Source organism: Manis pentadactyla, chromosome 8 (genome assembly GCF_030020395.1).
Source record: "Manis pentadactyla isolate mManPen7 chromosome 8, mManPen7.hap1, whole genome shotgun sequence".
Classification (NCBI taxonomy): Eukaryota; Metazoa; Chordata; class Mammalia; order Pholidota; family Manidae; genus Manis; species Manis pentadactyla.
The window spans coordinates 45,625,419-45,648,396 of record NC_080026.1 but is presented as its reverse complement, the minus strand read 5'-3'; the positions used below and the strand labels follow the sequence as shown (position 1 = coordinate 45,648,396).

At 42.9% G+C, this 22,978-nt stretch overlaps 1 protein-coding gene across 6 annotated transcripts in view; it reads left to right on the top strand.

Moving 5' to 3' along the window:
- Positions 1 to 22,978, top strand: part of CLASP1 (cytoplasmic linker associated protein 1) — a 321,777-nt gene that overhangs the window by 269,264 nt on the left and 29,535 nt on the right. For all 6 annotated transcript variants that reach the window (XM_057505720.1, XM_057505716.1, XM_057505718.1 and 3 more), the window contains 4 exons: positions 3,270 to 3,420; positions 7,996 to 8,242; positions 8,778 to 8,968; positions 10,596 to 10,724. In XM_057505720.1, the coding sequence (XP_057361703.1) occupies positions 3,270 to 3,420; positions 7,996 to 8,242; positions 8,778 to 8,968; positions 10,596 to 10,724 (718 nt within the window). The remainder of the gene's footprint in view (positions 1 to 3,269; positions 3,421 to 7,995; positions 8,243 to 8,777; positions 8,969 to 10,595; positions 10,725 to 22,978) is intronic.

The window sequence follows — 22,978 nt, the reverse complement described above, 5'->3', positions numbered from 1 at the left end:
TTTTTTACAGTTATCCAGGCCTCAAAGTATGAGACCAGTTTATTGACTATGTCCCACTCTACTGACCTGTATGCCCTGATGGGCACTAAGCTTCACCTCCAGCCAGTGTTCCCATCCAGCCATTGAAACTTCCCTCCAGAGGACATCTCATACCTAGAACCATCTTTCTTACGTGTGCAATAATATAGCTAATGCTTAATATACCTATGACTTCTGTTAGCCATCAAAGGGAGAGAGAGTTGACTAGAGAATTCTACGCCTAGAGAACCTATCAGTTATGCAAAACTAAGAGGAAATCTTTGTCTCTTTGCTCTTTGCCAAACCCTAATGATTTCATAACAGGGAATACTCCATACCTAGTATCTTTTCCCTTCAAAATGACAGAAGAAAATCTCAGAGGGCAAACTTCCTGTCTCCAGTTTTTATTTTCTTGAAGACCTGACCTCATGCACCTCCATACCCATTATACAGATCCTTCACCACAGGGCAAGTCCAGAGCTTTATTCTGCTTCAGTATTGGGTGACCCAGCTTGACCTTAGGTCACTGAATATTGACCACTTGAGCAACTCTTCATAAGCTAAAGAATCCTAAGGAAACCTTTCTGGGGTCTAATCACAGTGTTTACAGATGACCAGGGCCTGGCCTTTGACCGACAGGATTATGTCTGTGAGCTCCAAGAAGATGGAGTCTAGGGGGTGGTTGACAGACCGCAGTCTGCCTGACCCACTGTCTTCTGAGTAAGACTGCTGCGCCCTCTGGCTGCTGCCTCCTTTGCTGCTTGTCAGGACTATGGGCTCTAGGGTTCCCTGATAACAGCAATCATGGGAATTTCTTTTTTTCTTACGAAATGGGGGTATTGATTTGAAAAAATATGTCAAAACATGAAATAGCAAAGAAGGTAGCATTATCTATTTCCTGTTACAAGGAAACATTGCTGTCCCTTACCTGGAGCTCACAGTTTTAGCTTCATACCAAGGAGATACTTACAGCCTTAAGCTACTGAATGTAAAAGAAATGTCACTGCAGATCATACATGATTATGTACATGTGCTCCTAAATTTCGAAGTCTGAGTTGGTTTAACTGACAGTAAGACAAAGGAACATTAACTGACAGAATCCTTAATTTTCTTATTTTAAGAAGAGGCTATTATAATGCTAAAGTTACATGAACTGAAATGAAATATTTTAAGAAAGTTCAGATTAAGAAGAATGAGATGAATTATGTGAAAGCTAACATTATCTGACACGACATGGAAAATAATATTGTGACATCCCTTAAAAAGCTGAACGTTCCGCCAGACTTCCTCCTGTCCATCCTACCATTCTTTGTCGTCGTTTTTTTTCCTTTTGCATGGGCTATGCTATTGTTTTTGGTTGTTGTGATTAAAAATATTTTAAGGCATCTTTTTACATCTTGCATACATACTTTTTGTTTGAGTCATACCCAGTTCTTTATGTATAAAAAATAGTGTACTGGCCAGATGTATAAATGCCTTTGTTCCCACAGTATTGGTATTGTGGTATCCTGGAAGGGAGGAGGGCAGGGAACCCCTGTGCTTTCTTCACACTAAAGGGATATTGCCTCAGGTTCTGATGACCTTATGAACTTAGAAATGGTTGAAGTCTTGAATTCTGTTCAAGTTTTTTATTCCACCTCCTGTTAGTATAGACATGGAATTTCAGCTATAAACAAGTTCAAATTCACATTTCTGTTTGTTTGATGCCAGAGCCAGTCTTTGAGTTGGCATATATTTTTGTGAACTCTCCAAGTACTCTTGGGGTGTGGATTTTCTCTCATTCATCAGAAAAGAAGAATGGGTTCTCTCTGGGCCAGTTAAAAGTTTAGGCGAACAGCTTACATCTCTTGAGAGTGAGGTCAAATCTTGTACTTTAGGGAACCTATCCAGCCCTGGAACACTTGGCTCATTGCACCCTCAAGCCAGTAGAGGTCTGGCTACTCTGAGAAAGAAATGTCCAAATCATGTCTTGCTCATCTGCCCAAACCTTTAAGAAAAGGAGGAGGGCTTAGTAAATTTATTTGTTTTTAAGTTAAGGGAACTTACCTCTTGTAAGAATGTACAGGGTTGATTGCGTTGCCCTTGGGAAAGGTTCTTGCCAGTGGGTGCCTACTTTCTGTTACTTCTCTTTTGAAGAAGAGGAAGTTTTCTTTAGTCCTTCATAATATTATATACAGCCAAGGATTCTTAGCGTGTCCCCAGCAATCCTCAGCATAGCTCAAGACTTTCTGTAAGTTAAATTAGATTAACTTCATCTGATCTTTTCTTGAATACTTTTCCTGAAACAAATGACATTCAAGCTAAGTCACAGTTTTTGGACTTGCCAAAAACTGTAATCAAAGGGTTAAAGATTTCTTCATATTCTGTCCCCTTTATCCTGGCATATCCATCCTCCATCCCATGCTTTTCTTTGATATGCTTAGTTAGGGACAGTGGTAGGTTTTGGTCTTAGGATCTTTTCTCTGTTTCAGTGCACTTTTCAGACATCTAAAGGCCTCTTGCTGACACTGCATCACACCAAAAGACTAATTAGGATTTTTGCTTCATTTCATGTTTTGCTGTGCTAAATGTCAAAAAGGACAAGTAGTTCTTGCTTTTTGAAGTGCTTTTAGACATCTGTCTAGGATTGTGACTCATTTGAGATCTACTTTTATTATAGAACTCCCAAGTAGAAGCATCTAGAAGAGTTGATACAGCAAGCTCCTCAGTTAAATGGCATGAGACACTTGGGGCCCCACTGGTGTGATGGATCTGACTTAACATACTTTTTAACATAGGGTTTTATTGTACCAGTGCCCAATACTGGTAGATGTAACCCAGTCTTGTGAGGTCGTTTGCTTTTGCTCTTCTGAAACTTGTAATACTCACTTTATTTTGAAGCGCCCATTCTTCTTACTCTGTACATTTGAGACCAGTAAAAACCGAACTCCTTTTTCCATCTTCAAGATATGAAAGTCACTTTTTACTTCCATCACCTTGTGCATTGTCACCAGTTCTCACTCTCTTTTGAGTTCTTGCATTCTTGTGGTTATTGTCAAGTGCCAATGTAATGTGTTTGGGACCAGATTTGACAAGGAAGATGTGTGATTTCTAATATTGCTCTAACAAAAGATGTCACCTTTTCATTTCAAATCACCTTAAGAAACAAAACTATGTATCTTATTCCATAAATTTTTAGAAATAATTTATGTGCATACCTCAGTTTTATGCATATGCCTCAATTTAAGACATAAAATATTTTTGATCTTTAGCATGCTGGACTATGATACAGAAAACCTGAATTCTGAAGAAATCTATAGTTCTTTGCGTGGAGTTACAGAAGCCATTGAAAAATTTAGCTTTCGAAGCCAAGAGGATCTGAATGAACCAATTAAACGAGATGGCAAAAAGGACTGTGATATTGTGAGTACCCCTGGGCTAATAGGACTGTACTTCACCCAAGCAGTGCTTACTACCTCAGCTAACAGAGGGCTGTATAGAAAGTGGTAATTCTGAACTCTGTACATTGTGAGTACTGAGCCTCATCATTGTTATCTTGTAGTTACAATATATTATTTAAAGAGGCCCAAAGCAGTTTTATAAAATTTTGAGTACCATCAGCTATTCCTGTGAAGAATATTAAATACCTTTTGTTCTCTGTTTGCTTTCATTTATCCTGGACATATTTTTGTTCCTATGATGTGATAAAAAATAGTGAGTCTGAGCCAGACAGCCATGTGGCTATCTGGGAGCTCTCGTCTTGTGCAGAGGTAGGCAGGTGAGACAGAAACTGTGGTGCAGTGAAGTGGTCGGACCTCAGCACAAGGAGACCTGCTGGGCTAGTCTCCAGTGATCAGGGAAGATCTGCAGAAGTGGTGGTTTCTCCCTCTGAGTGGAAGCATGAGGGTCTGGAGGAGTTTGCCAGGTCAGGTGGGAGGGCGTCTTGTGAGAAGGCAGAGAGTGGGAGTGGGCACGGTCTGACATCCCACAGAGGTGGCTGATGTGGAGAGAGTGGCTCTGTCATGTTGGAGAGGCTTGGAGAAGAGGCTGTAGAGGCTGCTCCAGGAAGGTCGCCCCCACCAGTGGATTTCAACCAGCATCTTCACTTTGAAGAGTCTGTGAAGGATTTTTAACTGGGGAAGTGTCTTGGTCACACATTTTAGGAAGATTGCTGTCTCTGAGATGGAGAATGATTCTGGAGGAAGTTGGGCTGGGTAGGGCACGAGCAGAAATGGAAGAGTCAGAGACATCTGACTAGGACAGTTAGGTAGGTTCTGGGACAATTCAGTGAGATAATGCAGAAGGAGAAAAAAGCACATGTTAACCCCTTTGGAACAAAAACTCAGTTTTGGCTAAATGGGACTTATAGGACCTGGGGAATAGCCAAGCATACATATCCATTTGGCCTTTGGCTATACCAGTCTGGAGTTTAGGCTGGCAGTTTGGGCAGGAGATAGAGATTTGAGAGGCGTTGACTAGTTTACTAAAAGAAAAGTGAGTAAAATCAACCAAGTAAACAATAAGGACAAAATTCTAAGGTGTGTCAACATTGAGGGAAAGACAGAAGAAAAGGACTCAGAAGAAAAGCTAAAGGTGGTGGAAGGGAGACCGGGCTAGTGTGACATCATAGAAGCCAAGGGAGTGTTCAGGAAAGACATTCTAGCCAAAGGCATCTCAAGTCAGATGTGGAGTGACAAGGCGCCACTGGGTTTCTCTTTTTACTTTCTGCATTAAATAATCTATTTTAACCTAACACGTAGAAAACATGTATTCATCAGTATTTTAATGTAGAGTCAAAACCTTTCCTTGGAGAATGGGCCCATCTTCTTCTTAAGTAGATTTTACACATGGTCAGTCTTATGATTTATTCTCTTTCAGGGGGCATTGGATTTTGTGAGCACAGTTCAGAGCAGAGCAGAGAGTGGAAATGAGATTACAGTGGGCTGAGGAGTGACTCGAGTAAGGCTGAGAGGGATGAGGCCCAGTTGGACTTTTCATCCTGGAGGACATGACCCGTTGGAATGCTGGTGGGGCCAGTTGAGAGAAACATTGACTCAGCAGTGGGAGATTGGTGGACTTGTGTCACTGGGACATGGCAGAGGGAGGAGATTTGGGCACTGGTGGAAGGATACGCCTTTGGCAGGAAGGAGGTAAGCAGGTATTGTTTGTGGCAGGAAGAAGAAGTTGTCCACTGACAGCTCCCTCTTTCTGGGGGCAGCAGAAAGAAGCCAAACTTTGAAGCCTGAGGCGAGGAGAGTGTAAAAAAGTTACACACACCTGTGGGGTGGGGTGGAGGGGTTGCTAATGAGGCAGACAGAAGTCCTGCCAAGAACAGTGAAGACCCTACCTAGAGAAGGCAGGTGCCTGAAGTATTACTTTTCCTCCATTAGAAAAGTGATACCTAGCCAGCATGTGAGATTCAAAAAAATACAAAAGAGAAAAAAGAAAGAAAAATCACCATCTCTAGAGCTAACCACCCTTAACATTTTAGTGTTTACTTTCTACTTTATATGTATTCATACACAAATATGTTTAGGGGTGAATATAGAGTGTTTTAAGTAAAACTTAAAAAGTAGACCCAGTTTGATAAATCCTTAAGGATAGTGTCAGATCCAGTGAGAAGATGGTCCACAAGAGCAAGAGGCAAAAAATTACCTGTGGGAGAAAGTCCATCCTTACAAAGGAATTACAGAAATACAACTAACATATGTTAGGTTCCATTTACTTCTAAATTGTTTCAAGTAGAAATTACAACATTTAATGTTAGAAAGGATATAAAGAGCTAGTCTAATATTGGTGGCACAGGAAATTGATACAGTTGTTTTGGAACTAGCTACAATTTTATTTAGCAAAAGGGATTTTAGATATCATATCCTTAATCCAATAATCTAACTTTTGGCAATCTATGCTAAACCTATGCTCAGGAAAGAAAAGAAAAGATATTATTAACACAAAGAAGTTTATATCAGCATTATGTGTAATAGAAAAAAACAAAAACATTTTAAAGATGTAGAAAGGAAATAGCTGAGTAAATCTCTGGTAGAAATAGTGGTGTGACTAAGCATTATGGTTACAAAACCTTTATTAACAAAGGTGGGACCTGCTTATGCTGTGAGGGAAGCAAAGCACAAGACAGTATGCACACTGATCCCTGCTCTGTAAAATCCACATGCCAGCAGACTGGGATAACACAAAGTCTAAAATGTAGGGGGTGTTTTTGTTAAAAATGATCATAATTGGGATAGCTTAGCTTTATACATTTTTAACACATTTTCTCCTTTTATAAATTTTTTTTGTTACATGTTTTACTTTTAAAAGGGAGTTGCAAAGAGAAAAGAAAAATCATCTGTGAATCATCTCCCACCAAGGAAAAAACCTGCTAAGTTTTATTTTGTTCGTGACTATGCACGTACTGTACATTCTTTTACATCTTAGCAATCATATTAGTATTACATCTTTTTGGGGGCTGTTGAAAGCCAAATTCATCCCAGCAATTCCTCTAGGTATGTATCAAAAGATAAGAAAGGGACTTAAAAGATACTTGTACACCAGTGTTCATAGCATTATTTGCTATGACCAAAAGGTGGAAGCAACCCAAGTGTCCATCAGCAGATAAATGGATAAACAAAATGTGATACAAACATGCAATGAAGGATTACTTAGCTATAAAAAGGAATGTAATACTGATATATGATACAACGTGAATCAGCCTTGAAAATAGTATGCCAGGTGAAATAAGCCAGGCATAGAAAGACACATACTACATGATTCTACTTAGATGAAGCACCTAGAGTAGTCAAGTTCATAGAGTCAGAAAGTAGAATAAAAGTTACCAAGACTTGGGGTAGGGAGTTACTATGTATTGGGTACAGAGTTCTGCTTGGGAAAGATTAAAAAGTTTTACCCAACATATAGCATAGTGGTAATGGTTGCATAACATTGAGAATGTATTTAATGTCACTGAATTATACACTTACAAATTAAAATATCTAAAATAACGTGTATTTTACCATAATTAAAAGAAAATAGTACATAAGCACCAAATGAAAGAGATATATCTTGTCAGCAGCACAAGTAAAAAATTTGCCATAGGAATCACCAGCGCAGTCTGGCTGCCTGGAGGTGTTTCCATCATTGTTATGTAGTCAAATGTCTGAGATGAGGAAAAGGACCCTTTCCGCTCTGTTCCCAGCTGTCAGCCTCCACTTGCTCTATTATAGTGCTGCCCTGCACAGGGAGCCAGGCGGGCCTGTGGGTCTTGGAGGAAAGGACCCCTGAGAATGAAGGGACTCAGAAACATGACACAGAGGCAGGAGTTTAATTTGCTGAAGACAGGATTCAGAATATATTAGGAAAAAATTTCACAGGGAATATTAAAAGACCTACTCTTTGACTTGTATGACAAACTCTTGAGAATCAGAAATATCCAGAGGAAGAATGATCTGCCTAGGGGACACAAGTTCTCCAGTGTTAGAAATTATTAAGCATTTGTTTGGCTCACCACTTGGTGGACTATATACAAGGAATTCACAGATGGTTGGACCACTGTAGATCTTGTGATGGTAATTGAGGAAACATCTGTCTCTTGGTGGTGTGTCAGGGCATCAGCAAGAAAAACCTTCCTGGTTGTAATGAAAGTGATAGGCTGCAAAAATGGGAGTGTGAGGTGTACAGCCTCCATTTTCAAGGGATTCTCTTCAGAATTTCATGTTATTAATCTCTCAAAAAATGAGCAAAATTAATCATCAAATACAGAGTAAGACTTTACATGTAAATTAACAAACAGATGAAAGCAGAAGCATGTTATTCAGTTCCCAATTTATGGGAACTGATTTTTGATTTAGATATTTACAGATTGAATTACTGTTAACTGTCCTTTTGTCAGTGGCTTAATTTCAAGTGAGAAATCTCTGGTTCTCCTAATATTTCTGAAAATTTAAAGGAGAGGAAAAGTTGGTTAAAAGTCCTAAAAAGGAGTGACAGTGTGGTTTGCTCCAGGTGTCCCGTGATGGTGGAGTTCCCTCCCCTGCCACTGAGGGCCGAGGTGGCAGCGATGTGGTGGAAGGAGGCAGAATGGCTCTGGACAACAAGACCTCCCTCCTCAACACGCAGCCTCTGCGTGCCTTCCCAGGGCCACGGGTACGAGACTACAACCCATATCCCTACTCAGACACCATCAACACCTATGACAAGACTGCCCTGAAGGAGGCTGTGTTTGACGATGACATGGAGCAGCTTCGAGATGGTTTGTGTTTGTTTCCTTGATTGCTCCCTATCCAGAAGTGCTTTCTGTGGGCTTTCTCTCTTGTCAGAGAGCCCTGGGCCTACTGGTCAGACTTGAGTGGGATCACTGGGTCTGTTTTGGGTAGTTACTTGTTCAACAACCACATGCTGAGCACTTGCTGTGTGCTTAGGCATGAAAGGCACAACAGTGAACGAATGTATGCACAGGCCCTGCCCTCTAGAAGCTTGTAGTCTGCTCACGGAGGCAATCTAAAATAAGCACTTACACATGCAACATAAATTGCATCTGTGGCAACTGCAGTGGAGGAGGGCTGACCACACCCATGGGGGAAGGCTTCGCCGAGGAGCCAGGGCCTGCATGGACATCAGAGGGGCCAGGGAGTAGGAGTTCATGAGCTGGGGTGAGGGCGTGATGGGAATGATGGGGGGGGAGGTCGCTTGGGGACTGAAGAGCAGGGTGGCCTTGCTGAGCACCCTGAGGAGCCCCTGCCTGGTGTGTCCTCAGGAAGTGACTTCTCTCTTGCGTGTCTCACAAGTGCCCATTGACCATTCTGACTTGGTGGCCGACCTTCTGAAAGAGCTGTCCAACCACAACGAGCGGGTAGAGGAACGGAAAGGCGCTCTGCTGGAGCTGCTCAAGATCACACGGGAAGACAGCCTAGGCGTCTGGGAGGAGCACTTTAAGACCATTCTGCTCTTGCTGTTGGAGACACTTGGAGACAAAGACGTGAGGAGCCTTCTTGGTCCTGACATTCCCCTTTCCCTGTGACAGATTGTTAAGTCCTTTTCTCATTCGGTTTGGCCTCAGCCTTACTTTGTGTATTGTGCTTATTATTTGCATTAAAACATTCTTCAAATATTTTCTGAGCACCAGTTAGTAATGTCATGTTTTTATGAGAGGCAGAGCCCCTCCTAGCTTTGATACAGTTGTTCTGTGATTGCGTTTGTGATAGTTGAGGTAAACATGATCTCACAACGGGTTACTTTAACACAGTATTTCTTAAGACTTCATTAGCACAGAGTGGTTTTTTTATGATAAGCTCTGTCCATGTGAGTTTTATTTATGCTTCATGTGTAATTGAGAAATAGAGAAGTTAATTTTTTTTAAAGGCCCTACTACATGCGACATTCCATGAACTTCTGTCTTGGGTCACCCCTACGTGTGTCAACAGTTCCAATAAGCTTGATTGGTCAAGAGGCAGGCTCCAGAAACATGGGCTCTTATTTCCATTATATCTTTTGTTATTGTTTTAAAAGAGAAAACCCTCTTCACACTGTGATTTTTGAATGCAAAAACTAGGCATTTGTGCCATATGCCTGGTCTGTAGTCCACATGTGACACCTAGTAGATAACTCTCAAGGAGGGAATAACCTAGTCAAAAGTTCTGCCTTCTCCCTCTATGCAGCTAGTCCCTTACATGGAGACAGGAATATGTGTTGGGAATTGCCTAAATTAAACTCTAGAAGTCCATTTCTCCACACTGGGTTTTGTGTAGGCTGGCAGGAACAAAAATAAAGGAAGTGTGGTGAAGAGCTTGAGGCAGGGCAGGACTGGACAGGTTTCAAGGAAGTCTGACACAGCCCCTAGTAAATAAAGGTCTTTCCCAGGGTCACGCTGATGGTGACTTTAATGGGAGACAGGCAAACAGAAGGCCTATGAATGTCATGGCGACTCCAATTGCTTTCTGATGTTTAGGATTAATGGTTTGGTGTAGGGGTGAATAAAGTTGGAAGAATGGTGATAAAAAATACCTGTATTAACTTATAAACCTCAGCTGCTGAAACACTTCTGCTTGGTTGGTCTTTGTCAGGCGATAAAATGATGTCATGTAGAGGGCAGGATATATAGTGTAGTGTGAATTGTACAGGTGAGTGAGGAAGAATCAGGATGTACTCTGGTTCTGTTTGGTGTAAACTCCATTCTCTTTCATTGAGATTAGGAGTCTGTTTGGAGTGGCTTTCCTCCAGACACATGACTTGGGCCTCAAACACCTCAAGGACCATACAGATCCTCTCCCCCATGATCTCATCAGGCAGAAGGTCAGGAATGATAGGTCTCCAGCTGTCCTTAGAGAGTCCATAGTCTTGTATTGATGAAATGTTCATATCCTTTTTACCTGTCCTTTTGTACATTTTACTAAAGGGTATTATGCATAGCTAAGCTGCAGGCAGTCTGGAAATCCCCAGGAAATTGGTAATGAACTTATTATCATCCTCATTCGGCTCATTCAGGAAGCCTTCCTCAGGTCCTCTTAGGTGGCAGGGGCCTGGGAATGTTAGTCTCCCTGGACCTGCTGACGGGTACTGAAGTGCTGTGTATTGTTTCTGATGTCTTCCTTCCTCTTACACTCCAGCATTCCATCCGAGCACTGGCACTGAGAGTTTTACGAGAAATTCTGAGAAACCAGCCAGCAAGATTTAAAAACTATGCTGAACTGACGATAATGAAGACTCTGGAAGCCCACAAAGACTCCCATAAGGAGGTGAGCCAGGCCTGTGGCCCAAGGGTGCTGAGCATGCAGGTCTGAGGGTGCAGTCAAGATGCTGGGTAGAAAGGAGTGTGAATCAGATACAGCTTAAGAAAAGGAGTCCCTTCCTTTGAACTCAGCCCAAGCCATCATACAGGGAGAGAATCCCATTGCAGCCCAGCAGCTGACCAGCAGTGTAGTGCAGGGACCAATGCCACTTGCTAGATTCCTGACTGCCTTTCTGTGTGTGCAGGGGGCTTGACCTGTCTCTGACGGATTTAGCCACGTCTGTGGCTCTGGCTGCCTTGGTAGAAAGGGAGGGGTCCGCCACTTAACTCCTGGCATTCAGCATCTGGCAGGCTACTATAGCTCAAGATTGGCTTTGAAGACACAGATGAGCAAGTCCTAGAAGCAACACTTCCATGCTCCAGAGTCATGGACAAGTTGCTCCACCTTCTGAGCCTCAGTCTCCTTGTGTATAAAATAGAGATGGATATTATCACAACATTTGTGTGAATTAAATGAGACAGCCAGTGAGGGTTCATGCTCAGTTCTTGGGGTTAGTAGGGCCACTCTGTGTCGATCTCTCTCCTTCACCTTCCCCTTTCAGTCTGTGCCTCTCTGTGAGATAAAGACAGATGGAGGCAGCCATGTCACACCTCTTCCAGGAGCTTCTGAGCATTTAAAGTGCTAGCAGACTGTGTCTGTGTCTCCTGCACCTTAGATGCCTCTTGAAGAGGGGGAGGAGTGTGTCTGTACCGCACACACATTGGACATTGGGTGTTCAGTAAATCCTTGGCCAGTTACTTATTGAACTGTTCCAGCACCTGTAGCTCATTTGTCCTTTGAGTGTCTAGAGGCCAGCAGCGAGTGGGAAAGTGGATGGAGCTGTCCTAAATAAAAATGATTCCAGTAACACCCTTCCAATAAAAGGTGCGTTGAAAGCAAGCCACATATCTACAACAGTGGAAAACAATATGACAGACAATGGGTGTGATGTCAGAGTAAGACATGATCACACACTCAGTTCATTCTCTCAGCTCACATGGGACTCTTGTGAGCATACTCATGGATTAAGGGAATTGTGGTCAGAGCAATTCTTAGGTCTGCCAAAAGAATCGGACTCTAAATGAGAGTTTTTCTCTTTTCAGCAGTTATGCTGCAAGGGTTGGGGTCTTGTGCTCTGTGTAGGCATCTTTCCACCAAATAATCCTAGCACGATGCAGGTACATAAGTGATGGGTGTGTTTTCAAACCAGTAACTTAATTCTTCTGAAACCTGGCTTGGTTGCATGATGGGGATAACCACTCAATGTTTGAACAAAGCCCTTTACATTTAAAGTGTACAAACTTTTAAAGTGAACAAAGCACTAACTCATTTAAAAAATGTGAGGGCCAGATGAGCTAATATAGTCAATGTAATTATTCCTGAGGAAGGAGAGTCCAAGAGGTACAGTAATTTGCCAGGTGGTACACAGCAGGTACTGGTAAAGCCAAGAGGTGAGCCAGGTTGTTTAAGTGCCAATTGGCCCATGCTGACTTTTTTTTTTTTAACCATAATAACTTCTCCTTAATGAGAATACATGGTCAAAAACAAAATGAAATTGATGGGTTTTTTTACATATAATGTCAGTCTTTTTAGAATGTGGCATTAAGGTGACACTAACCCATCAAAAGTGGGTAGCATTTACTGTCTCCTTGGAAAACATCTGTATTTAAAGTGGGTGACAGTGGTCCCTAAGAATTACAGTTTAACAGAATTAAATAATCCATTAGCTGTTTACTGTTTTCTTGAAGGATCTTAGTTGTTTTTCTTTTCCCTGCAAAATGAGAATTTTAGGAGAGAAAGTTCTTTAACTATGAAACAAAGCAGAAAATATCTGCTGCTTAAGGTAAAACTAGCCACACTCATTGCCATGGGGTTCCTGTAACCCAGGAGTCCCTGTAGTGCTGTCACCGATTGCCTGCCTAGTGCAGCAGGTGGAGGAGCACCATGCTCCGAGAGGAGTGCCTTATCGGCAGCCACCCACTGCTTTGCCTGCCTTTCAGACTCACCTTGACTCGGTGCCCTTGTGGTTTCCTTTGTGAGACTTCATTCTGTCACTTTGCCAGAAGCTTTTACCTTGGGTATCTGTATATCGAGGTTTTAGGTTTGGTTTTTGTTTTTCTTCCTCTTTTTCTTTAAAATTCTTCTGGTCTTCCTCTTATTTTAACCAGCTGCCTCCATTCCTTGTTTTTGCTTTTAGGGCAGAATAGTCGGATGTGAACAAAGTTTGTGTTGTAGCCATCTTGTTGGCATATAATATTGCAAATGGTATTTCTCTAGTCATTACATTTAAATCCTTTCGTTGGGAAGGATCCAGTGTGTTTCTAGACCCACTTACTATATTAATCATACAGAAGCAGATTCTATTTTCTTGTCTAATTAGTGCTTCCAAAGTGTTCAGCCCAGGCGAACCCCCCTGGAGCTTCCTTCTCAGAGGCAGCTCGTGGGATTTGTATTCACAGTCGGAACCCAGGCTTCCCAGCAGGTGGGCCCAGGGCTGCTCTGAGAGGCCTTGGCACCAGAGGGACCCTCACCATCATGGTGACGGCTGTGCCTTGTGCATGCTAGGCCTCTGGCTGTGGAGCTGTTGCAGTGAAGGGCAACTTCTTGAAGTGCAATTTCTATAAGTAGAAATTTGTCCTCAAAACTTGAGGGAAAATGAATGAGTTAGGGCCAATGATAAGATGGCTTGTTTTATCATTCTGTAAGCCAGGGTCTGTTTTCTCAGGCTCTCTTAACGGAAGCTGTGCATGCAAAACTCTTTTCTTACACATTGAAAATGTACCAGGCACTAAATCTGTCTCAGGCATCATCCATCCTGAGCCAGCATAGATGCTCTACTATGAGCAAGATAGAAGACTTGGATACCAGTTTAGAGTTTTTATTTATAAAGTTGGTATTTGTTAACATGAACATGTGCTTTCATATTCCCTATTTGATAAGTGAATCTCTTTGATTAAGTAACTCCATGTTTTTATCTTTTTAGCAAATAAAATTCGCCATCAAGTTTAATGCCTCAATAATGAAGTTGCTCTGGTTTACAGTAGTGTTAGCTTTTAGCAAGCAATTAAGGGCTAACGCTTTGACAGTGACCTTTTAAAATCTTAAGTCTGTTCTGCTTTTCAAGAAGATTCCACTAATGTTAACTCTGCTCGTCTTAGAATTTGTAATCTGTTTTTTAGGACTGGTTCAGAATTGCTCTTCATTGATGAAGAGAGGATTTAACGAGAGAATTGATCCTCTGAATACAATTCTGGGCTGTGTGGGGTGTGTGTCTGAGATGAAAGCCTGCTTTTTGTCCCGGGCTGCTCTCATCTGTGTCCTCTGCTCCCGCTGCCTCCCTAGGGCCCTGTGCAAGCCCGACTCTTTTGTGAATCAGAGACAAAATGATGTGCAAGTACCCTTACAAAACTGTCATGTGCTGTACAAATAACATTATGTAAAAGTCTTCTCAAACGTCCTTATCTGTTTCAGAAGTGCCCATTTCTGGGTAAACAGTTGATGGTACTGTTAATTATTTTATATACAATGAATTCAAGAATAGCTGTTGTTCCCAACAGCTGTTGTTCCCATTGTATCTTGTATATAGTACCAAAAATATTTGAAGTACTGGGTAATGTTCCATTTAAATTGAAGGAAGCACCAGCTCTGTTTCTTGAGGATACTCTATAAATGAAACTGTTCAGTCATTGAGCTTAGCTTTTTAAAAATTTGACCACATTAGTGAATATTAATTATTTTTGCCTACTAAAAGAGAAAAATGTCAGCATAATTTTATGTCACTATACTAGATCACCAAGCATTTCTTGCCATGCACAAAAGTCTTGATTTTGAAGACATCTCAATCCAGCCTCAGGTGGTTTGGCTAATTGGGGAAGTTTGATTCTTAGATAAATATAAAACAACCATTGTTATGCGTCCAGGGGTTTTATTTTTAAATCATTTCTAGCTAATTTCATATTTTATGACACCAAGGAATTAAAAAAGCAAAGCCAGATCAAAATTATTTTAAAAATTAAAAGAGAACTTTTGGAGGACTAGTGCTCTGTCTTCTGCTCCACTCAACTGCTGTGATGTGTCTTACATGGCCTTTTTGGCACACATCACGGCCAGAGAAAAGCAGTTGGTGTATCAGAGAGAAGACATTTTAAGCAAGCTGATGTTCTGCTTCAAATAGCAATTCACTATCTTAACTTCTCAACCAGACCCCCTTCACTCTGGAATGACCCTTTAGAAGCCTCTCAGGGCAACAACCATGTGTCACTTGGTTCTGGAAAACAATGCATTATGTGAACCTGGAGAAATTACTTCACCTTTCTGGACCTTGGTTTTTCTTATCTGTTAACCCAGGGAGTGGACTAGATGACTATTATCCTATAAGCCTCAAGATAATAGAAGTTGCTATTGAGTAACAATCCTAAATCTTCATAGATTCTAAATCTCCAGTTTTCCATGGGTCCATTCTTGGGATGTGTCCAAAAGCCCTATTTCTTTGGTAAGTTTTTCTTTTTAACAAAAAGACAAAACGAGAAACCTATATGATCATTTAAAGAGTCATAGTTGCCAAGCCAACAGTCTGACACTTGTAGCACAAAGTCTGATAAATGTCTTCTTATTGGAAGCAGGGGACAGAGGGTGCTCCTTAAAGCTTATGGTTTAGTTGAAGTTAAAACAAAGGAATCAACATGTGGTTCAGAGGGAATGAATCAGGAGTTTCCAGTGGGTGAGAATCATCAAGCGAGAGTGCCTGAAGCAGTTAGAACCCGATACTGCCTGAGAAGTAGTAGTTCGGGAGAGAATTCCAACAGTGAGCAGGCAGCAGGGCCCAGGGGGAGGAGCGTGGGCTTTAGCAAACAGGCCTGGGTGGAATCCACTGAACCAGGATCACTGTCATGTTCCCTCTGTTCAGAAGGGACATTCTTCCCACCTCAAGTGTCCAGTTCTGATTGGCAGCGGTGGCAGCTACTTGGCGCTGCTCTCCAGTGCAAGGGGAATTGACTCCTGGTGGAATGACCCTCCTAGGAACGGTGTGACACCTGCCCTTAAGCTCCTGTAGCTTTCGAAAGTGCATCTTATTAAGACTCAGGCAGAAAGCATTCAGGAAGGCCATTGTTTAGTGTGAAGACCTGGACTCTCATCCTACTTCTTACACAGCTCACTGGCTATGTGATTGTGGACAAGTTCACAGGAGCTCTTAAAATGTTTGTGCTGTAGGTGGATTGGGGGAGCAGGGATGCATTATGCCCTGCACGTTAACGTTAAGTGAGTTAGGTAGCTAATGTTGAAACTGAAGATACTCTCAGTTTTTCCTCTTCCTTTGAAGAAAGTAGACTAATTTTCAATAGAATTGTTGACAGGTTTTATAAATTTTGTACAAAGCAGATAAAACTATTTCTCTAAATAACATCTCAGAGGCTATTTAAATTTGGTTGGATAAACTTTAAACCTCCAATGAGAAACACAACTTGGGTGTAGGCTGCTGTGTTGACTGAATCAATTAGTATCTAAACTGGAGTGGCTGTCATGTTGTCATCTATACCTAGGAGACATCATGAGCTTTAGAGATGGATATTGGAGATGCAGAAAGGGTGCTGTCTGTGTGCATCCCTCTGAGGTATGGGTTGCCTCTGGAGCCCTCCTGTGTGCCAGCCAGCCAGTGTCTGTGGTGTCCTCCAAGACAAGGGCACAGCCACCTCCTGGTCTCCAGACCCTTCTGGCTGTTCAGCCTCTTTCCCTTTTGGCCCATTTTTGTCCCTCTAGGACAAAGTCTTCCACCTAAGAACCTTACCACACTGGCAATACTGTTGCCCTGATTCTGCTTCTCCAGGCAAAGATGTGATAGCTGTGTTGTTAGAGATAATTTCATTCAGACTCTGCCTTTCAGGGGCAAGCACTCACCTAGTAGGAGTAGAAGAGAAAATTTTGTGATCCAAAATAATGAAAAATTCTTGATTAAATTCTCCCTCTTTACTGATGAGGAAAATTGAGGCCTAGAAGGTAGAAGTGTTCCCCAAGATCACCTCACTAGTTGATGGCAGAACCAGGTCCAAAATTCAGGTCCCTGGATTTTTAACCTGGAGCTTTTCCTCTTTCATCCCTCCCTCCATCTGGTACTGAGCCTAGTTAAGCGAGGATCACATCTCAGGGTCCAGTCCATGCTGGCACTCATCTTAAATCTCAGAATTCATACCAGTGCCAGTCTTTTACCAAGGGCACAGGTTCCCCAGAATTCTACTGGAGACCAAAACTCGGAGTCCTATTTTTATAAGATCTTATCAGCTTTTCCCAGAAGGTGGCACCAACCTTTTCCTTAGCTTCTGAATAATTGAGGGGCTAAGGGAGGTGGACCCCATGGAGTTTTTTTTTATTCTAGGCATTGTTTCTGACCTTTGCTTGCTTGCTTGCTTATTTATATTCACCCAATTATTCTGATGTATCTGTGACAGAGCCAAGTCAAACTTTGTGAACTTAAAACATACAATCCAAATTTTGACAAGTTCTGTTCTGTAAAAGAAACCTTATCTTTAAGCAAACATCAATATTCTGAGTAATGATCTAGTTTTTTTTTTTAAGTTAGATAAGGAAAGTATTCTTCTCCTAGCTAGACACTATTACCTCACTAAATTTTTGAAAAGGAAGAAACCCTGTTTCTAGCCAGACTGTGGCAAAATAGGCAGAATTGGAACAATTTTGATCACTTCAAAGTGGAATATAACCCAGAAGTCTGTTCGACCTGCTCTTTCTCATGACTATGCCCCTCCCACCTTTAAACCCTGGCCACTTTTGGCTGTCTTGTCTACTAAACAGTATTGTCCTCCTCTCTTTCTGTTGCCCATGTTTACTTTTGCTCTCTATTTGCTTACATTTATAATCTTTCCTTCTTATGTTACATGGAACACAGGGGCAGAACCTACAGTTCACCCTGATTCAGGCAGCTCTCCAAAAGCTGGGGGTGTGGCATGCAGAGGGGAGCCAGGGGCACTGCCCTGCCCTGCCCTGCCAAAAGCAGTGTCTGTCCTGGGAAATGTTCTCTGACCTCGGTAAAAGAGAGGGCCTCCAACTTTCCATCTTGAAGTAACTTCTGGCCTTTATTTCCAGGCATTTTCAGAAAACCTCTTTGTGTTACATACATTTGATGAAACAGTTTATGTAGGTGGTGTTTCTAAGAGGAAGGTTTTGGGCTTGGGCTTCACTCAGTAGACCTGAAGCAGCCTGTTTCCCCAGCGGCTCACCACAGGGCGGCTCGCTGGAACTTGTGTGGTGGCAGAGCACAGAGAGATGGGAGGGAAGGAAGGAGACCTTGTGGTGAGAGCTTTCCCTGCAAGCCTGGCCCTATACTTCCCTCTCACAGATGCACAGTGCATTGCGGGGAGCGGCGGGGTGCCAAAAGGTTGTTAGTTTGTCCCTGTCGAGTCTGGTTAGTGGCACTACTGGGACCTGAGTCCCAGTCTGTCTCCAAAGCCTTCGTCTTTCCCCTCACTGAGCTGCTTCCACCTCCTGCGGGGAATTTAACATTATTCCTATACATCAACATTTCCTAACTTGGATAGATCCATGAAGTCATCTGGTATTTTCTGACTCCCTTAGTTTTTTTGTTCATGTTTAGAAATGACCTAAAGTTTCTCAGGTACTTAGTATTACTCAACTCTGTGGCCAGCATGTGATGATGATATTTGCAAACTGATTTCTTAGAGTAGAAAGGCATTGGTTTCAGAACAGAGTCACATTGTGGGACCAGTTAAGAAAGGATAGACTCCTCTTCCACTTTCCACGTCTGCTCAGCTGTGTGTAACTCAGCCACATTGCCACATGCGTGGCAGCCCCAAGTACACGTAGACTTAAGAACTCAGGATGTGCGTGAGTGAGAAGGAAGGAAAGCACTTCATCTCACGGTGATTCACTACATGATGGAGCTCTACTAAGAAATATGTTGCCCCCCTTCCAACAACTGACAACTGGGAAAACCAATCTGAGCTCTCTTTTCCACAGAACAGATCTGTTGTCCTTCCAGGCTGTCATCTAGAAGGGGATGCTGGGCCTTCTACAGCTGATATTCCCTGAAGTTCACACTGGTCATTTGTAGATACCTTGACTTTCTCATTTTCTGGGCTAGCTCCTTTCATGGAATATGTAAGTGCAGATCACTGAGGCATGCCCCAGAGGCAACTTTGCCAGTCATGAGCATTTTAAAAAATACATACAATATTGGAAAATTAGTTTGACAAACACTTACTCTGAGTATCTGTGCATATTGGGCATTGTGCTGGGCATGGGGATAGAAAGGTGGTTGAGGTTGACTTTTCGCCTAGTGAAAGAGTTCCAGCATGAGGTTCACATGTGCGGTGATTAAGGTGTGCAGTGAGCCTTCCTTAAAGTTCCCTCAAGAGGAATGGGCCTTGAGCATGACTTGACCCAGCTGAGGCGAAGAACCCAGAATGATCGGGAAGAGAGGAGGGACGAGACAGGGCAGCAAGGCGTGGCTGGCAGGGCACGTGCAGGATGTGTCCAGAGCACAGTGGGAAGAGGGAAGGAGAAAATGTGATGAGGCAGGCGGGAGCCAGGAACTTACTGGCCTTTTATGCCATATTGACAAGTGGGAGCCTGGTCATCAGGTTAGCATTTTAGAAAGATGATTGGAGAGGGCAGATATTGGCACTAGACGAGGCAGGAGGGGTCCTCTGGTCAGAGCTCTGCTCTCTGGCAGCCCTGGAGCTCCCAGGGTCGCTGCCATGCCTGTTGGTAGCCCCTCTACTGTCAAGCCCCACTTTTGGTATCACCCCACCCCCCAAGCTATAGCTTAAAGTCATCGGTGTATAACTGCAATCATTTGTATGTTCTTTCTCTTAATCCATGCAACTATAAAAGTAGGTATTTTTAAATCCCCATTTTAGACTTTTTAAAAATTGAAGTTCAGACTGTTAAGTATCTTGCCAAAGGATTGAACTGTGGCTTGATTGGTATACTGCTTTCACATGCTGAGAATGTGCCAATCCAATTCTGGAGGCTGCCTTTCTTGAGGTGAAAGGTTTAAGTTCATGTGCACAACACACAGGGCCAAACAGCACTCTGCTTTCAGGGGACCTGTGTGAGAGAAGCTATGCTGTGCAGGAGATGGAGTTTGGCAAGAAAAAAAATCACATTGGGTTTCCTTTAAATAGTCTCATTTCTGTGTGTGTAAAGTGGAGTGAGATGCCGTAAATGTAATAACTAAGTCAATGTTTGTTGGCGGGGAAGTGCTCCAACTTGCATTAAGTTGCCTGGGAGGCCTAGCCTGCTGCCATGCGAACCCAGACTCCGTCCTTACTGTAGAGGAGGCAGAAGCAGGGTGGGCTGGCTCTGCATGGCCTTGAGCTGGAGGAATCCCCACAGAACACCAGAGAAGCAGACATCATCCAATTCCCATTCCTGACCAGCCGCCTTCCATCCCACCCTGGACAGCTTCCGGAAGCTCTGGGGTAGCAGGGTTCCCCTGCCTGGACCCTGCCTGCTCCCATGGCCTCACCCACCGCTCCTGGGTATTTGCATCTTCAAGCTGCCCATCTTCCTGGACCACCTCCACCCTGCCCCGCACCATGACGGTGAAGTACACCTCTGAGTCCCAGGCTCTGAGCTCAGTCCCTGACACACAGGAGGGGGTGAGTGCACTCAAAGCACAAACAGAAGGCAGGGGGAATGGTGATGAGAAAAAAATTGCCAAGGATTTGAAGTTCCTAAGAGCTTTATGAGCTTCTTGAGAGTAGGACATGACTCTTAAAATAAAATTACCCCTCAGAGTGCTTTGCACCAAGCCCGACCTTTCACATATATAAGAACAGATAATTCTTAGATATTCTTGACACTGTCTTCTCAGATGTATACAGTATTTGCCCTTGACCAGGCTGATTTGGCCTCCATTTTGGCTCTTGAAAGGATCACTGCATAAGTCTACTATAGGTCCCCACAGGTGTATGCTTTGTGTCTGTGAACACACCAGCCAGCAGGTAATAGGAGAGTGACCCTCCTTAATGAGACACCTAGCCTTTGGTCTGTGCCTTAAGGAGATAGCAGGTCCTCCCAGAGAACGTTCAAAGGGCCTCCAAGAAGAAGAAATGTGACTTCTAGAATTCAGGAAGGTGGGGCTTTAAACGGAACATATCTTCAGACAGACAGGAGAGTGAATCCAGTCCAGGAGTTAGTGTGGTAAATGTCTAGCCTTGCCTCATACTGTGGGGTCCAAAAGAAATGTTCCAACTCCTGCCTACTAGGCCTTTGCAGCCTGTTTGAGAGGAAGAAGTATATACATGGAAAGGTCTGCATGAATGCAAAGCAGTGTACACTTAATGCCAGAAATAGAGAAAAACTCCAGGAGTTGAGAGAAAAAAGAAATTTCTGCTGATCAAGCAGGGAATGGGTGTCAGCCATGCTAGTTAGGGACAGTGAGTTTTCTAGTTTAGCAGAGGAGAGTTTATGGAAACAATGGGAGACAAGCAGAAATGGTTGATTATTGTAATGATTATACCAATAATATGTGTAAGCAGCAGGCCTGGCTAACACCCAAGGAGTCCCTACGCTATGAAAAGATTAGGTTCCCCCCCCTTGCTATGAACATCAATATGACGTACATTGCAGTTTTTCAGTGTAAAAAATCTGAAGATAAAATTACCCAAAATCTTACCACCCTGAGATAACAAATGTTAACATTTTGTGCATTTCCTTCCATGTTTTTTAGTGTTAAATGCCAGGTCTGTAGGCATGAACAACCTAAGTGGAATTGCTTAGTGAAAAACCCACTGTTTGTAGCATGGTTGGCTCTAAATAGGTTGATCTTTAAATGAGATGAACTCAGCTCCCTCGTGTTGGAAGATTCTCTCCTTAATATTTGAGAGCAGAGCAGACACATGGTCCACTGGGTACACTCAAGGAAGTGAGTACCATTTGTGGGGTAACATAGCCCAGGCTGAATGCACAGCTGAGCTGCATCTTGTCCCTAAGCCATGTGAGTCCAGAGCCCTGGGCTCTGACCCTGCCTCTCTTGGAGAGAGGAATTGGGGGCTCTGGGAGGCAGGTCCTGCAGCAACCTGAAGCAGCCATGTGTCCACGATAGGGTTCAGGCTGCCTGTCTCTCACTCTCCCTGGCTCATATGGACTGACCATTTAGCCCACTCTTGCCTGAGGCTGGAAGATGCTTTCCAGATGGTCTATATGCTGTTTCCCTTGCAGTCTTTGCTTAAATCACAAGAGCACTGAGAAGATTGAAGTCTTGATCTGGTAGCTTGGTCATACTGCCAAGTTAAAGACAGAGTTAAATTTAGCAGAACACAGAGCAGAGAAGAATCTGGGTGGAATGACCAGGGCTGGCAGGAGGGGAAAACTATTAGATTTTCATTGTATTTTGTAAGAAAATGAATACCTGTTTATAGCCTGGTATTTTCATTTATCATTTACATAATATATGTAGTTCTGTGGCATTAATAAATAGCATTTACTGAGTGGCATTTACTATCACTTACTGACTATCTTGTAGAGCTGACCCTTGGACAACATGGGTTTGAACTGCACAGGTCCACTGATATGTGGAGATTTTTTTTCAATGACTATATTGGCAAAATTTTTGGAGATATGTGACAATTTGAAAAATCATTTTCTTTGCTTCTAGCTTTATTGTGAGAATGCAGTATATCATATATATAGCATGTATGTGTTAGCTGTTCATGTTTTCAGCAGGGTTTCCAGACAGAAGGAGGCTGTGTGTAGTTAAGTTTTGAGGGAATTACAGTTCTGTGTAGATTTGGACTGCATGGGTGGTCTGTAGCCCACGCTCCTGCACTGTCAGGGTCAGCTGTGTACCTTGATACATTTCATCCCGTGAACTCAGTGAGAGGGCCCACCTTACAATCAGGAAAACAGGGCTTATTATGGTGAGTGGTATGACCAGGCTTTGCTTCCAGCTAAGTCCAAGGCCTGTCCTCTGTCTTCCTTGCTGGGTTTTACATTTAACATCCACCTCTATTACAGAGAGTCTTTGTGGCCCTTCTCTGACCTCTAGAATGTGTGCTTAGGGTCTTCTAGTGTGTTGTGATCTTTCGGAGGTCAGAGGCTGCTCCTTTGGCCGTGAGGCACCATTCCATGCATTTCCTTAGAAGTACAAGGTGAGATGATGACATGAGTACAGGTTCCTGGGAAAGCAACTTTCCACAGGAAGCTCCTCAGAAAACACTTGGGAGCCTTCCCAAATGCTTTCCAAT